We start from the raw sequence: 15,235 nt of genomic DNA, 5'->3' as shown, positions 1-15,235 counted from the left end.
GATCAAAGCTGGGATCCCCTCCAGCTATTCCTCAGATAATATGGTTGCGAGATTGGGAGGAGGGAAAGTTTATTTATTAGTCACGAGTCGGCTTATATTAACACTGCAGTGAAGTTACTGTGAAAATCCCCTCGTCACCACACTCCGGTGCCTGTTCGGGTATACTGAGGGAGAATTTAGCACGGCCAATGCACCTAACCAGCACGTCTTTGGACGCTAAAGGGCATTTTAGCATGGCCAATCCACATAACCTGTACGTCTTCGAACACTAAGGGACAATTTAAAGTTTATTTATTAGTCACAAGTAAGGCTTACATTAGCACTGCAATGAAGTTACTGTGAAAATCCCCTAGTCGCCACACTCCGGCGCCTGTTCGGGTACACTGAGGGAGAATTTAGCACGGCCAATGTACCTAACCAGCACACCTTTCGGACTGCGGGAGGAAACGGGAGCACCTGGAGGAAACTCACGCAGACACAGGGAGAACGTGCAGACTCCGCACAGACAGTGACCCAAGCCGGGAATCGAACCCAGGTCCCTGGCGCTGTGAGGCAGCAGCGCTGGCCACTGTGCCACCGTGACGCCCCAAAATGTGTTCAGCTATGATAATCCAACCGTCATGAGCATTGTGGCGGGCTTGATGGACCAGTCTGTCTTTTCCTACCTGTCGATTTTATATGCTTGTTTAACCACATCTAATCCCTGCTGCTGCTGCCGCCCCTCCCCCCATCTCCTCGCCAACCTCCACCTCCACCTCCGCCCCACCCTCTGAATGCCCTTGGGTAGCTGGAGGCTGTGGGTGCATTTTGTTTAGGTTCTCAGAAGCCACAAGAGCACAATAGTTCATTGAACCAGTATTTATACCGTGATCTATTAATCAGTTCCAGCTAAGGAGAGTCAGGAATGGTTTGAAATGCGTCAACTTATTTTGGTTTTATTGAGAACTTCGATCTTGAGAGTTAAGACAACAAAAAAGGTCTTTGATACAACACACCCCATCGACAATCGTGTTATGGGCTAAAGGGAATGATAAATCCCTGGAGAAGTTGTGTAAAAATGGATGAAACCAAATTTGGTTTGACTCCCAAAACTTGCCTATGTTAATTCCAAAGCTCGTGACAACTGATAATGGCACCTGACAGGAATACTAGTATTGACTTATAAAAATGATTTTAAGCAAAAAGTAAAGGCACACCGGATCTGTAAATATATTTCATGAGAAGATGACATCTGGTTATGACAGAGTCAAACTGTCCCACTGGTCTGTTGATCTCCCCAAGGCATCTGAAATGGATAACCAGTCAACATAGTAAATAATATTTTATCATTCTTCAAGCATATTTATTGGCTTTCGCAAAGCTTTTTCAGTGAGGCAGCTCACTGGAGAATACAGAAAGTGTTAAGTGAAGTGGATTTTTAAAAATACATTCATGGGACATGGGCATCGCTGGCTGGGCCAGCATTTATTGCCCATCCCTAGTTGCCCTTGGAGGGCAGCTCAGAGTCAACCACATTGCTGTGGCTCTGGAGTCACACTTAGACCACACTGGGTAAGGACGGCAGAATTCCCTCCCTAAAAGGACATTAGTGAACCAGATGGGTTTTTCCAACAATCGACAATGGTTTCACGGTCATCAGTGGATTCTTAATTCCAGATTTTAAAAATTGAATTCAAATTCCACCATGGTGGGATTCGAACCCAGGTCCGCAGAACATTGGCCGCTTTTCTGGATGAATAGTCGAGTGATAATACCACTAGGCCATCACCTCTCCATGATGGTGGACATGGTTCTATTGTCTTCCACGTTGATCTGGGTGCTAGCTGCATTGTGTGCGTGTGTCTGTGTGTGTGTTGAGTAGATACAACAGACCTCCTCCTATGCTGAGGGTTCCTACAATTCTGTGACTACAAAACCAGATTTCTTGTTTTGCACTTAAGGCTTTGGTAAAATTATTGAGTGGGATTTCTCCCCCTTGGAGCGGAATGGGCAGGACTTTACAGCCTCGCTTGTCCTGAACTGTAAAATCCCGCCTGAGGACAATGGACCTTTCCATGGTCCGCCCCTCGCCCGCTCCAATCCCTGTGGTGGGCAGGACAGTAAAATTCTGGCTAATGTCTTCATGGCACCAACAATCATACCACACAAAGTGCTGGACACGGGAGAGCGAATGAACTTTAAAAAGGGTCTGGGAGTGTGAGCCTCACTGGACAAACAGGGCATTTATTGTCCATCCCTAGTTGTCAGTGAGAGGGTGATGATGTACCACCATCTCGAACCGCTGCAATCCGAGTGGTGACTATATTTCCGCAGTGCTGTTCGGTATGGAGTTCCAAGGTTTTGACCCAGCAATGATGATGGAGCAGCCATATATATATATTTATCCGAGTTGAGTTGGTGTACAACCTGGAAGGGAACTTGGACTCAGTCCCATGTGCCCCAGGTCTTTCTAGGTAATGGAGGTGAGAGAATTAGCAGATGCAATGAAAGAGGCAAGGTTTCCATGGTCACAAAGTAAGATTGTTGCACAATAATAAAGGGAGATGAACGCACTACAAGGATGAGAATATTTCCTACGTGGCCCCTAGTGAGGTCGTGTAGCACTTGCTGTGCCCACATTTGTGTCAAGTCATGAAGACTATTCGCAGTTCTTCACTTATATCCTGGGCCCAAGCCACTTTACAAGGGTCCGGCCTTGCTGACCTAGATTTCCGATGGCCCCAGAGGTTCCAGTTTCCGTGACAAGGCACTCAGGATTTTATCAAATTTCTCGTATCTCTCGTTCTGACTAAGTTCAGTTGCGTTGGCGCCCCAGAACAATCTTAAAGCAAATTCGGTCTTGAAGGCCTCTAATAGTTCATCATTCGCGTGAAAATCTGGAAAAGAAAGATTAACATTAACCCTTCGCACATTTAAATGAAGTGTTATTGCAATCGGGGAAATAGGCACACTCAATCTAGTCAGTAGATTAAATCACTTCTCTGTCTCCTCTTCCATGCCTACAACTCTGCACTCATCCAATTCCGGCTTCTATCCACCATTTTCATTGCTCTACCATTGGCAGCCATGCCTTGTCGAAACCCTAACCTCTGGAATTTGGTCCCTAAACTTCTGTGCCTCCCTACCTGCATCCCTTCCCTTAAGATCCTCCTTCAATCCTATCGCTTTGACCAAGCATTTGGTCACCTGTCTGAGTATCATCTTGATGCCAAATTTTGCTTCTTTGTATTTCTGCGAAGCAACTTGGGATGTATTGGTAGGCGCTATATAAATGCAAGTTGTAATCACTGTTTATATAGCACCTTTTCATGCCGATGATAAAACCTCACAGAGGGGTCTGCGGACTTGGCTAAAGGTAGAGTTGAAGTTTATTTATTAGTATCACAAGTAGGCTTACATTAACACTGTAATGAAGTTACTGTCCAGTCGCCACACTCCGGCACCTGTTCGGGTACACTGCTGGAGAATTTAGCATGGCCAATTCACCCAACCAGCACATCTTTGGACTGTGGGAGGAAACCGGAGCACCCGGAGGAAACCCACGCAGACGCGGGAGAACGTACAAACTCCACACAATAACCTGAGCTGGGAATCGAATCCAGGTCCCTAGTGCTGTAAGGCTGTAGTGCTAACCACTGTGCCACGTGCCATCTTAAGAGTCAATGGGGGATATTTTGAAGCTATGAGAAGGGGAGAGGTGACAAGGTAGCAGGATTCAGGATGAGTGAGCTAGAAAGTTAGTGGAAGGCATGTGAAGGTTTTGTTACCAATGCAAGGAGAGAGGCGGAAGGAGCCAGCACTCCCTGCTCTTCTCCACCTCAGTAGCTCCTGCCAGAAGTGCATTTATACGAATTTTTAATTTCAGCATCCGCAGTATTTTGCTTTCATTATAAAGCGTGATGCATCTTATCATCAAATAACCTCATTAGCGAGGTCTTGCGTGGATAATGACAGAAGTGATTGAATCATATCTCAGCTATTAAAGTTTATTTATTAGTGTCACAAGTCGGCTTACATTAACACTGCAATGAAGTTACCGTGAAAATCCCCTAGTCGCCACACACCGGCGCCTGATCAGACACACTGAGGGAGAATTTAGCACGGCCAATGCACCTAACCAGCATCTCTTTCGGACTGTGGGAGGAAACCGGAGCACCTGGAGGAAACCCACGCAGACACGGGGAGAACATGCAGATTCTGCACAGACAGTGACCCAAGCCGGGGAATCGAACCCGGGTCCCTGGCGCTGTGAGGCAGCAGTGCTAACCACTGTGCCGCCCTCAGTCAAAGTTAATTATTAGTCAAAGGACAGGACACAGGTGAGAACAATAATTTGATTTATTATTGTTACATGTATTGGGATACAGTGAAAAGTATTGTTTCTTGCGCGTTATACAGACAAAGCATACCGTTCATAGAGAAGGAAAGGAGAGAGTGCAGAATGTAGTGTTACAGTCATAACTAGGGTGGAGAGAATATAAGGTAGGTCCGTTCAAATGTCTGATGGCAGCAGGGAAGAAGCTGTTCTTGAGTCGGTTGGTACGTCACCTCAGACTTTTGTATCTTTTTCCTGACGGAGGATTTTTCCTCTGATCCTATAACAAGGATTTTTCTAAAAACAGGGACAAGCTGATCACTGCTAGATTATCTTTCCTGACACACTGTGCACCAGAAATGGCTAATTTTCAAGTGTATGTATGTTTCTTTTTTTTTAAAATCAGATTTGTTTTTGTCACTTTACACCCAGCGAACAGAACGATCTCTCAAAGCGAGGCCCAAAGAATTGGAATGTCGTCGCAGCTCCCGCTCCAGGCCCCAAACAATTCCCCTCAATCCCAGCCTCTTAGGAATGCAACCTACTGACCCAATGTGCCACTTCCACTTCCTTTACTGTATCCTTAAGGCTTTGAGTGATTACGGGAGATTGGCTTGACAAGAAGACTGAAAAGAGTTGTAGGCTATGATGGACAGAGGAAGCATTGTAATGTCTGGCTCCCAGCAAACAAGACACAACCCTGATTAGAAGGAGAAAGGGTGCATCATTGTGGTTAGTGTTACAATGAAGGGCTATTGTCGAACAAGCCCACTCCTTTTACTTTCAAGTATTTTCTCACCATTGTGAAATCTATGAATTCTGTAACCACCTTTCAATCATGCTTTTCAATCCTCGGAGATCTCTGTGCTCCTCTAATTATGGTTTCCCTGCACATCCAGGACTTTTAACCACTCTACCTTTGGAAGTGGTGTCTTCAGCTCCCAAGACCCTACTCTGTGGAAATCCCGCCCTAAACCTCTCTGCCTGTTCCTTAAAATCTACCTGTTAGACCAAGACTTTGGTTCCACTATCTCCTTACACGGCTCCTTGTTAGATTTTGTTTGATAAACCCTCTGTGAAGCATCTTGAGATGTCTTACACTATTTGAGGTGCTACTTAGATACACACTGATATAGAAACATAGAAACTGGAAGCAGGAATCGGCCATTCAGCCCTTCGAGCATGCTCTGCCATTCATTTTGATCATGGCTGATCATCGAATTCAATATCCTGTTCCCGCCTTCCCCCCATATCCCTTTACCTTTTTAGCCCAAAGAGCTATATCTAATTTCTTCTTGAAATCAGACAAAGTTTTGGCCTCAACTACTTTCTGTGGGTGAAGAAATTTCTCCTCACCTCAGTCCTAAAAGGTTTACCCCTTATCCTCAAACTATGACCCCTTAGTTCTGGACTCCCCCACTATCGGGAACATTCTTTCTGAATCTACCCTGTCTAACCCTGATGCTGTTGTAAAGCTAGTTTCAAATCTGTCCAACCAGAGAATGAAACATCATGTGATCTTTAATCCACCCCTGAAACCTTGTTTATTCATTAGTGTCACAAGTCGGCTTACATTAACACTGTAATAAAGTTACTGTGAAAATCCCCTAGTCGCCACAGTCCGGCGCCTGTTCGGGTACACTGAGGGAGAATTTAGCACGGCCAATGCACCCTAACCAGCACGTCTTTGGAGTGTGGGAGAAAACCGGAGCACCCGGAGGAAACCCACGAAGACACGGGGAGAACGTGCACATTCTGCACAGACAGTGACCCAAGCCAGGAATTGAACCCGAGTCTGTGGCGCTGTGAGGTAGCAGTGCTAACCACTGTGCTACCGTGCCATGTCCGTTTAAGTTAGATGAGCTGGACGATGATGACTGGTTAGGCGGCACATAGGAGACAGAGGGTAGTGGTCGAAGGGTCTTTTTCTGGCTGGAGGTCTGTGACCAGTGGTGTTCCGCAGGGCTCTGTACTGGGACCTCTGCTATTTGTGATATATATAAATGATTTGGAAGAAGGTGTAACTGGTGTAATCAGCAAGTTTGCGGATGACACGAAGATGGCTGGACTTGCGGATAGCGAAGAGCATTGTCGGGCAATACAGCAGGATATAGATAGGCTGGAAAATTGGGCGGAGAGGTGGCAGATGGAGTTTAATCCGGATAAATGCGAAGTGATGCATTTTGGAAGAAATAATGTAGGGAGGAGTTATACAATAAATGGCAGAGTCATCAGGAGTATAGAAACACAGAGGGACCTAGGTGTGCAAGTCCACAAATCCTTGAAGGTGGCAACACAGGTGGAGAAGGTGGTGAAGAAGGCATATGGTATGCTTGCCTTTATAGGACGGGGTATAGAGTATAAAAGCTGGAGTCTGATGATGCAGCTGTATAGAACGCTGGTTAGGCCACATTTGGAGTACTGCGTCCAGTTCTGGTCGCCGCACTACCAGAAGGACGTGGAGGCGTTAGAGTGCAGAGAAGGTTTACCAGGATGTTGCCTGGTACGGAGGGTCTTAGCTATGAGGAGAGATTGGGTAGACTGGGGTTGTTCTCCTTGGGAAAGACGGAGAATGAGGGGAGATCTAATGGAGGTGTACAAGATTATGAAGGGTATAGATAGGGTGAACAGTGGGAAGCTTTTTCCCAGGTCGGAGGTGACGATCACGAGGGGTCACGGGCTCAAGGTGAGAGGGGCGAAGTATAACTCAGATATCAGAGGGACGTTTTTTACACAGAGGGTGGTGGGGGCCTGGAATGCGCTGCCAAGTAGGGTGGTGGAGGCAGGCACGCTGACATCGTTTAAGACTTACCTGGATAGTCACATGAGCAGCCTGGGAATGGAGGGATACAAACGATTGGTCTAGTTGGACCAAGGAGCGGCACAGGCTTGGAGGGCCGAAGGGCCTGTTTCCTGTGCTGTACTGTTCTTTGTTCTCTTTGTTCTTTGACTGTATATAACTGATTGTCAATGTAGGGACATCACAGCCTGATCCTGCATCAGGGACACTTCCAGTACAGCTCACTTCTAATATGCTTGGTTTCAGATGGTTTCAGATAAAGCTGGTTTCACTTGCTTGGTTTCACTTGGTTTCAGATAAAGCTCGGCACAACATTGTGGGCCGAAGGGCCTGTTCTGTGCTGTACTGTTCTATGTTCTATGCAGAAGTGTGAGCCCAGGGTGTGGCAACCAATTCCCCCCTCCTCCCCATCATGATGTTGTCCCAAAGTAATTCACAACCAATGGAGCACTTTTGAAGTTTGTAATGTGGGAAACACAGCAGCCAGTTTGTGCACAGCAAGATCCCATAAACAGCTAAGTGGTAATGGTGAAATAACCTGTTCGAGTTATGTTGGTTGAGGGTTGAACGGCTCTTGTACAAAATAGTGCCACAGCATCTTTTGCGTCCTCCTGAGAGGGCAGATGGGACCTCTGTTTGACATCATCCAAAAGCTGGCACTAGCAACCGCGCTGCACTCCCTCAGTACTTCACTGAGCATCACTGGATGCTCAGGTCTCTGGGGTGGACCCACAACCTTCTGATAGTGAGTCCTACCTACTGATGGATAAATTTGCACAGACCTGGAATGAAACTGGTGAACAACAGGAAACATTGGAACTTGATGAGTGTTGGACATGATAGCGCAGCTTACCTTTCAGTTTGGCCTCAGCGTTGGCTTTATATGTCGCGGCATTCAGTGTCACAGAACGAGCCGCCTCCAGTGTCTTCAGCAGCATTGCGCAGCTCTGATCTACATTATCCCAAGCTTCCATCACGTCAGATACCGATTGGCGCTCCATTAGTGTGATGATGGGCAGAATGTGTGGAACGGTGATATTTTGCAGAGGGAGCTCAGCTGTGTTGGGAGAGAAAGACTTTGAGAGAACAGACAACACTGCACTGTAACGAAAGACCTTGCGTACACATGGTGCCTTTCACAACCAGAGCATTTTACAACCAATGATGTACTTTTGAACTGCAATTACTGCTGTAACGTAGAAAACACAGTAACCAATTTATGGACAGCACGCTCCTACAAACAATGGTCAGATAATCTGTATTGATGTTGTTGGTCGAGGGATAATCATTGGCCAGGAAGTGAGTAGAATCATAGAATCCTACAGTGCAGAAGGAGGCCATTCGGCCCATCAGGTCTGCACCAACCACAATTCCACCCAGGCCCTTTCCCCATAACCCCATGCACTCACCCTAGCCAGTCCCCCTGACTCTAAGGGGCAATTTAGCATGGCCAATCCACCTAACCTGCACATCTTTGGACACCAAGGGGCAATTTAGCATGGCCAATCCACCTAACCGACACATCTTTGGACACTAAGGGGCAATTTAGCATGGCCAATCCACCTAACCACAAACAGTAGACACTAAGGGGCAATTTAGCATGGCCAATCCACCTAACCTGCACATCTTTGGACTGTGGGAGGGAACTGGATCACCCGGAGGAAATCCACGCAGACACGGGGAGAACGTGCAGACTCCACACAGACAGTGACTCAAGCCGGGAATCAAACCTGGGTCCCTGGTGCTGTGAGGTAGCAGTGCTAACCACTGTGCCACCATGCCGCGCAAGTACTGGTCCTTGATGCAGCAGAGTTTCCTGCTCTAACTCTCATGACTTCACTTCTGTTTGCGTACTTTACTCCGTTACAACATCCAGGCTGCACAATGAGTCATCAGGAACAAATACAAATAGATTGCAACTCAAGCAAACATACTCTGAACTGAGGCATAACTGGCATTGCGGGGATGAATTTAAGAGAAAGCCAGATAAGTACAGAAGGAAGAAAGGTGTAGGAGGATATGTTGATGGGATGAGATGAAATAGGGTGTGAGGCAGCTCATGTGAAGCAGAAGCGGCATGGTGGCACAGTGTTAACACTGCTGCCTCACAGCGCCAGGGACCCGAGTTCAATCCCGCTTGGGTCACTGTCTGTGTGGTGTCTGCACATTCTCCCTGTGTCTGCGTGGGTTTCCTCCGGGTGCTCCGGTTTCCTCCCACAGTCCAAAAGACGTGCTGGTTAGGGTGCATTGGCCGTGCTAAATTCTCCCTCAGTGTACCCGAAAAGATGCTGGAGTGTGGCGAGTAGGGGATTTTCACAGTAACTTCATTGCAAGTAAGCCTACATGTGACTAATAAATAAATTTTACTTAGGTTAGCACCATTGCCTCACAGCGCCAGGGACCCAGGTTCAATTTCGGCCTCGGGTTACTGTCTATGTGGACAGTAAGAAGTCTCACAACGCCAGGTTAAAGTCCAACAGGTTTATTTGGAATCACGAGCTTTCGGAACGCTGCTCCTTCAGAGACTCACCTGATGAAGGGGCAGCGCTCTGAAAGCTTGTGATTCCAAATAAACCTGTTGGATGTTAACTTGGTGTTGTGGGAATTCTTACTGTGCCCACCCCAGTCCAATGCTGGCATCCCCACATCATGTCTGTGTGGAATTTGCACGTTCTCCCCATGTCTGCGTGGGTTTCCTCCGAGTGCTCCAGTTTCCCTCCACAGTCCAAAGATGTGCGGGTTAGGTAGATTGGCCATGTAAAATTGCCCCTTAATGTAGTGGGGATTAGCAGGGTAAATACATGGGGCTACAGGGATAGGGCCTGTGTGGGATTGTTGTCAGTACAGGCTCAATGGGCTGAATGGCCTCCTTCTGCACTGTAGAGATTCTATGAAGTTGACTAGTTGAGCCTGCTTCTGTTAAGTAAATTCTACGCAAGTCAGCAACAAATTATCAAGTGATGGATTTATTGTATATTGGTGGTGTGATCTCCAGTTTACACCAATTATCCCAACTGATGTGCTTTAACTGATTGTTCATGAGACCTCTTATGATAGTGACTTTTAAGGGGCGTCTGGACAAATACATGAATAGGATAGGAATAGAGGGATATGGTCCCCATATCCCTCTATTCCTATCCTATTCATGTAGGATAGGGGATTTCAGCTCAGTCAGGCAGCATGGTCGGTGCAGGCTTGGAGGGCCGAAGGGCCTGTTCCTGTGCTGTAATTTTCTTTGTTCTATTCTCAGTGTTCCAAATGCAGAAGTCTCTACAGCAACTTCCCGGCCTTTTGGCTAAGATCAAGCATCAAGCCCAAGATGGGGTGCAATGCCTCATCTTGTCAGAATCATACAATCACAGAATCCTACAGTGCAGAAGGAGGCCATTTGGTCCAGCGAGTCTGCACCGACCTCAACCCCATCCAGGCCCTATCCCCATAACCCCAAGCATTTACCCTAACTAGTCCCCCTGACACTAAGGGGCAATTTAGCATGGTCAATCCACCTAACCTGCACATCTTTGGACTGTGGGAGGAAACCGGAGCACCTGGAGGAAACCCACGCAGACACGGGGGAGAACGTGCAGACTCCGCACAGACAGTGACCTGAGGCTGGAATGGAACCCGGGTCCCTGGCGCAGTGAGGCAACAGTGCTAACCCACTATGCCACCGTGCTGCCCACAGCTTCGATCTTGTTTGTCTCTCTTGTGGGGACTGTGAATTGGATTCAATTGGATTTTCAATTTGGTTTTTGGAGTGAGCAAGGAATGGGTTTGGGTTTGCCCGGTCCATTCTGAGCATTGACTTTGCAACTTTAAGACTGGCATCTCTACAGGAAGGTGAATAATTACTGAAGCGCACACAAAAATCAAGGAATGGTGGTGTGCTTGAAGTTAATTTCAAATAGAAACCGTCATCTTATTAGATTTTTGGGTGGGTTTTTGGTTCTGAAGTGCTAACATATCCCCGCTCCACAGGCCTGGTTAAAGCTCGGCATCACCCGAGTGATTAGCCCTGGACGGAATACCTGCCTTTTCCCTCATTCAATGACTTGGCGAATGGTTTGAGCTCCTTCTCGAACTTGATGGCACTATCCGTGTGATTCCGGCGCAGAGTCCGCCACGTGTGCTCCAAGCGCACAATCTGGTAGGAGAAGGGAAGAAGTTGCATCACTGATGGTAATTTGCACACTGGACCTTGTCCACTCGCAGCCTGAGCGTAACAGTTCAGAGGTTTAGGTCGGAAGAAGAGAGGCATAGACTATTTTCTAAATGGGGGAAGGGCTTCGGAAATCTGAAGTACAAAGGGACTTAGGAGTCCTGGTTCAGGACTCTCTTAAGATTAACGTGCAGGTTCAACTGGCAATCAGGAAGGCAAATTCAATGTTGGCATTCATTTCTAGAGGGCTGGAATACAAGAGCAGGGATGTACTTCTGAGGCTGTATAAGATTCTGGTCAGACTCCATTTGGAATATTGTGAGCAGTTTTGGGCTCCATACCTAGGGAAGCATGTGCTGGCCTTGGAGGGGGCACGTTGTTTTGTTTCTTAAAGACTTGATTAGCTGTAAGTATTCGCATTCCAACCATTATTCATGTAAATTGAGTCTCTGTCTTTATATGCCCTGCTTGTGAACAGAATTCCCACTCACCTGAAGAAGGGGCTTGGAGCTCCAAAAGCTTGTGTGGCTTTTGCTACCAAATAAACCTGTTGGACTTTAACCTGGTGTTGTTAAACTTCTTACTTGGAGGGGGTCCAGAGGATGTTTACAAGAATGATCCCAGGAATGAAAGGTTTGTCATATGAAGAGCGATTGAGCAGTCTGGATCTGTACTCAATGCAGTTTAGAAGGATGAGGCAGGGGGATCTAATTGAAACTTACAGAATACCGAGAGACCTAGATAGAGTGGACGTGGACAGGAGGTTTCCACTAGTGGGAGAGGCTAGAATTCAAGGGCACAGCCTGAGTGAAGAGATGCTCCTTTAAAACAGAGATGAGGAGGAATTTCTTCAGCCAGAGGGTGGTGAATCTGTGGAACTCACTGCCACAGAGGGCTGTGGAGGCCAGGTCATTGAATGTTTAAGACAGAGATAGATAGGTTCTTGATCAGTACGGGGATCGAAGGTTACAGGGAGAAGGCAGGAGAATGGGGATAAGAATGGTATCAGCCACGATTGAATGGCGGAGCAGACCTGATGGGCTGAATGGCCTAATTCTGCTCCTATATCTTATGGTCTCATGGTGTCCATTAGGCCACATCCACCATTAGTCAAAAAGAAAATGTCAGGATTTAAGGGGGCCTCACAGCTGTTGGAAATTAGTCCAAGCTCCATGGTCAGAGATCCCAAATCTCGTCTCGTAGCAATGCGCAGTTTGCAAGAGAAGGGATGCAAAAGATAGGGATAGAAAGGGCAGGAAGTCGTGTTTATAATGTACAAAACCCTGGTCAGACCCATATAAGAGAATATTTAATTGTGGGCACTGCAGGATATATTGCCTGGGACTTTTTTTGTCCTTTCATAGAATGTGGACATCGCTGGTTAGGCCGATATTTATTACCCACTCTGAGAAGGTGGTGGTGAGCTGCCTTCTAGAACCGCTGCAGTTCATGTGGTGCAGGTACACCCAACGTTAGGAAAGGAGTTTCAGGATTTCGACCCAGCAACAGTGAAGGAACAGCCAATATCTTTGATTTGATTTGATTTATTATTGTCACGTGTATTAGCAGACAGTGAAAAGTACTGTTTCTTGCGCACTATACAGACAAAGCATACCGTTCATAGAGAAGGAAAGGAGAGGGTGCAGAATGTAGTGTTACAGTCATAGCTTGGGTGTAGAGAAAGATCAACTTAATATAGAGTATATTTCCAAGTGAGTGGCTTGGATGCTTTGAGGAGTCAGGAGGTGAGTAACTTTCCACACAGTTCCCAGCCTCTGACCTGTTGTTGTCCACAGTATTTATACAGCTGGTCTGGTTCAGTTTCTGGACTGGAAGACAGATCGCATTGCACAGAATTACCAGAATGACACTTAAATGTAAAATTATATGGTGGAGATGATGGTGTTGGACTGGAGTGGGGCACAGTAAGAAGTGTCACAACACCAGGTTAGAGTCCAACAGGTTTATTTGGAATCATGAGCTTTCGGAGCACTGCTCCTTCATCAGGTGAGTGGACAGATAGGTTTCACAAATAGGGCATATGCAGGCAAAGACCCAATTGCAAGATAGTGGTTGGAATGTGAGTCTTTTTGGATAATCAAGTCTTTACAGGTACAGACAGTGCGAGTGGAGAAAGGGATAATCACAGGTTAAATTGTCTCAAGCCCGGGACAGTTGGTAGGATTTTGCAAGCCCAGGCCAAATGGTGGGGGGGTTACATGTAGTGTGAAATGAACCCAAGATCCCGGTTGAGGCCGTCCTCATGCGTACGGAACTTGGTGGCCTTCAAGACACACGTCAACGCAGAATCACCGAGCAGAAACTGATAGCCAAGTAAAGACAGGTTACATAAACTCGGTTTGCATTCCCTTCAGTATAAATGATCGAGAGCGATTTGATACAGCTATTTAAAATGTGAAAATTGTGCTTACTGGATAAATACTTGAAAGGAAAGATGTTCAGGATTTGTGGGAAGAGCAGGGGTGTGAGACTCATTGGATAGCTCTTTCAAAGAGACAACACACAAGGGATGGGCCAAATGGCCTTCTGTATTGTGTAATTTGAAGATTATTAATGTGTAACTCAATGCTTATCTCAAGCGAAGGCATAGGAATGGTTCTCAAGTCTGTGTTGAAGAACAAGGTGCAGCCTTGGAAAAACTCACATGAAAGAATGGCAACTAATGAAACAGGAGGTGGTAGAAGAGGAAGGGGGAAGACAAGACATGGTGTCCAAATACCTGAGGCAGCTCCAAAGCTTTCATGATGGCTGAAAGTCCAAAGAGATCTCCCATGGAGTCTTTTAGCTCAACAGCCAGTTGGATGATTTTATGGAGAACCGCAGATCTTTGTCCAATGCTTGCTGTGCAGCCCAAGATGTCCACAGCAATGCCCAAGGCTATTAAATGATGCCTGAAAAATGGAAAGCAGGAGAGACAGTGAAGAAGTCTCTTGTGGCAAGATGTATACTGACTAAAGATGATGGACCTGAAATGTTAACTCTGTTTCTCTCTCCTCAGTATCTGACTTGTTGAGTATCTCCAGCATTTTCTGTTCCTGCAAACGGACAGTGTTGCCTCTTCAGCTGGGTTGGAATCCACAGCAGACACATTGAGCATCTAGCACTTTCCTCTAATTCCTTTTTATTTGTTTATGAATTGTGGTCGCTGCTGGCCAACATTTATTACCCATCCCTGAAGGAATTTAAGAGTCAACCATATTGCTGTGGCTCTGGAGTCACATGTAGGCCAGACCAGGTTAGGACTTCAGATTTCCTTCCCTAAAGGACATGAGTGAACTGACTCTAATTCATCTCTGTTGTGTTTGTCAACGTATCTACAAGGCAAGAGCTCCATTGGATGTAATTGAGAATATCCACTGGTCAATCCTCACTTAATCTATTGTAGATTGATCAGAATTAATACTGGTGAATTGATCCAAAGATGTGCGAGTTAGGTTGATTGGCTACGCTACATTGACCCTAGTGTCAGGGGAATTAGCAAGGTAAATGTGTGGGGTTACGGGAATAGGGATCTGGGTGGGATTGTGGTCGGTGGAGAATCGATGGGCCCAATGGCCTCCTTCAGAGCATTTTATGATTTTTGATTTTGCTGCCTTGTTATCGCTTCCCATGATTTCTCTACCTTATTGACCAAACATTTGGTCACCCGTCCTAACATCTCATATGGCTTGGTGTCAAATTTTGTTTGATTATGCTCTTGCGATGCACATGTTATTGTGTTTCTGGCTGCTAGGTGGCCTGGCAACATCATCCACCTGCACCGTCGTGTCTCACGATGTTGTACCTTCAGTCTTGCAGTTGACGTCACTTCTGATGACACCGTTTATCTCTTCTTCTGCACTTCACTTCCTCCAAACCGATAAAATAAATGAGATTCCAAAAACATCAAACAGGGCGGGGTGGGTCTTCTAAATGGATCACTGACTCAGATATCAGGATC

General features: G+C 46.4%; 1 protein-coding gene across 1 annotated transcript in view; it reads right to left on the bottom strand.

The window, feature by feature from the left end:
• Positions 1-907: 907 nt before the first annotated feature.
• Positions 908-15,235, bottom strand: part of sh2d3a (SH2 domain containing 3A) — a 32,757-nt gene continuing 18,429 nt past the window's right edge. The window contains exons 7-10 of the mRNA XM_078207762.1: positions 14,015-14,186; positions 11,148-11,259; positions 7,969-8,172; positions 908-2,876 (exon numbers count right to left, since the gene is read on the bottom strand). Of these exons, the coding sequence (XP_078063888.1) occupies positions 2,704-2,876; positions 7,969-8,172; positions 11,148-11,259; positions 14,015-14,186 (661 nt within the window). The 3' untranslated portion in view covers positions 908-2,703. The remainder of the gene's footprint in view (positions 2,877-7,968; positions 8,173-11,147; positions 11,260-14,014; positions 14,187-15,235) is intronic.

This window comes from Mustelus asterias, unplaced genomic scaffold (genome assembly GCF_964213995.1).
Source record: "Mustelus asterias unplaced genomic scaffold, sMusAst1.hap1.1 HAP1_SCAFFOLD_2696, whole genome shotgun sequence".
NCBI classification, from domain to species: domain Eukaryota; kingdom Metazoa; phylum Chordata; class Chondrichthyes; order Carcharhiniformes; family Triakidae; genus Mustelus; species Mustelus asterias.
Note: the sequence above shows the minus strand (reverse complement) of the source record. Positions and strands in the feature narration are given on the sequence as shown.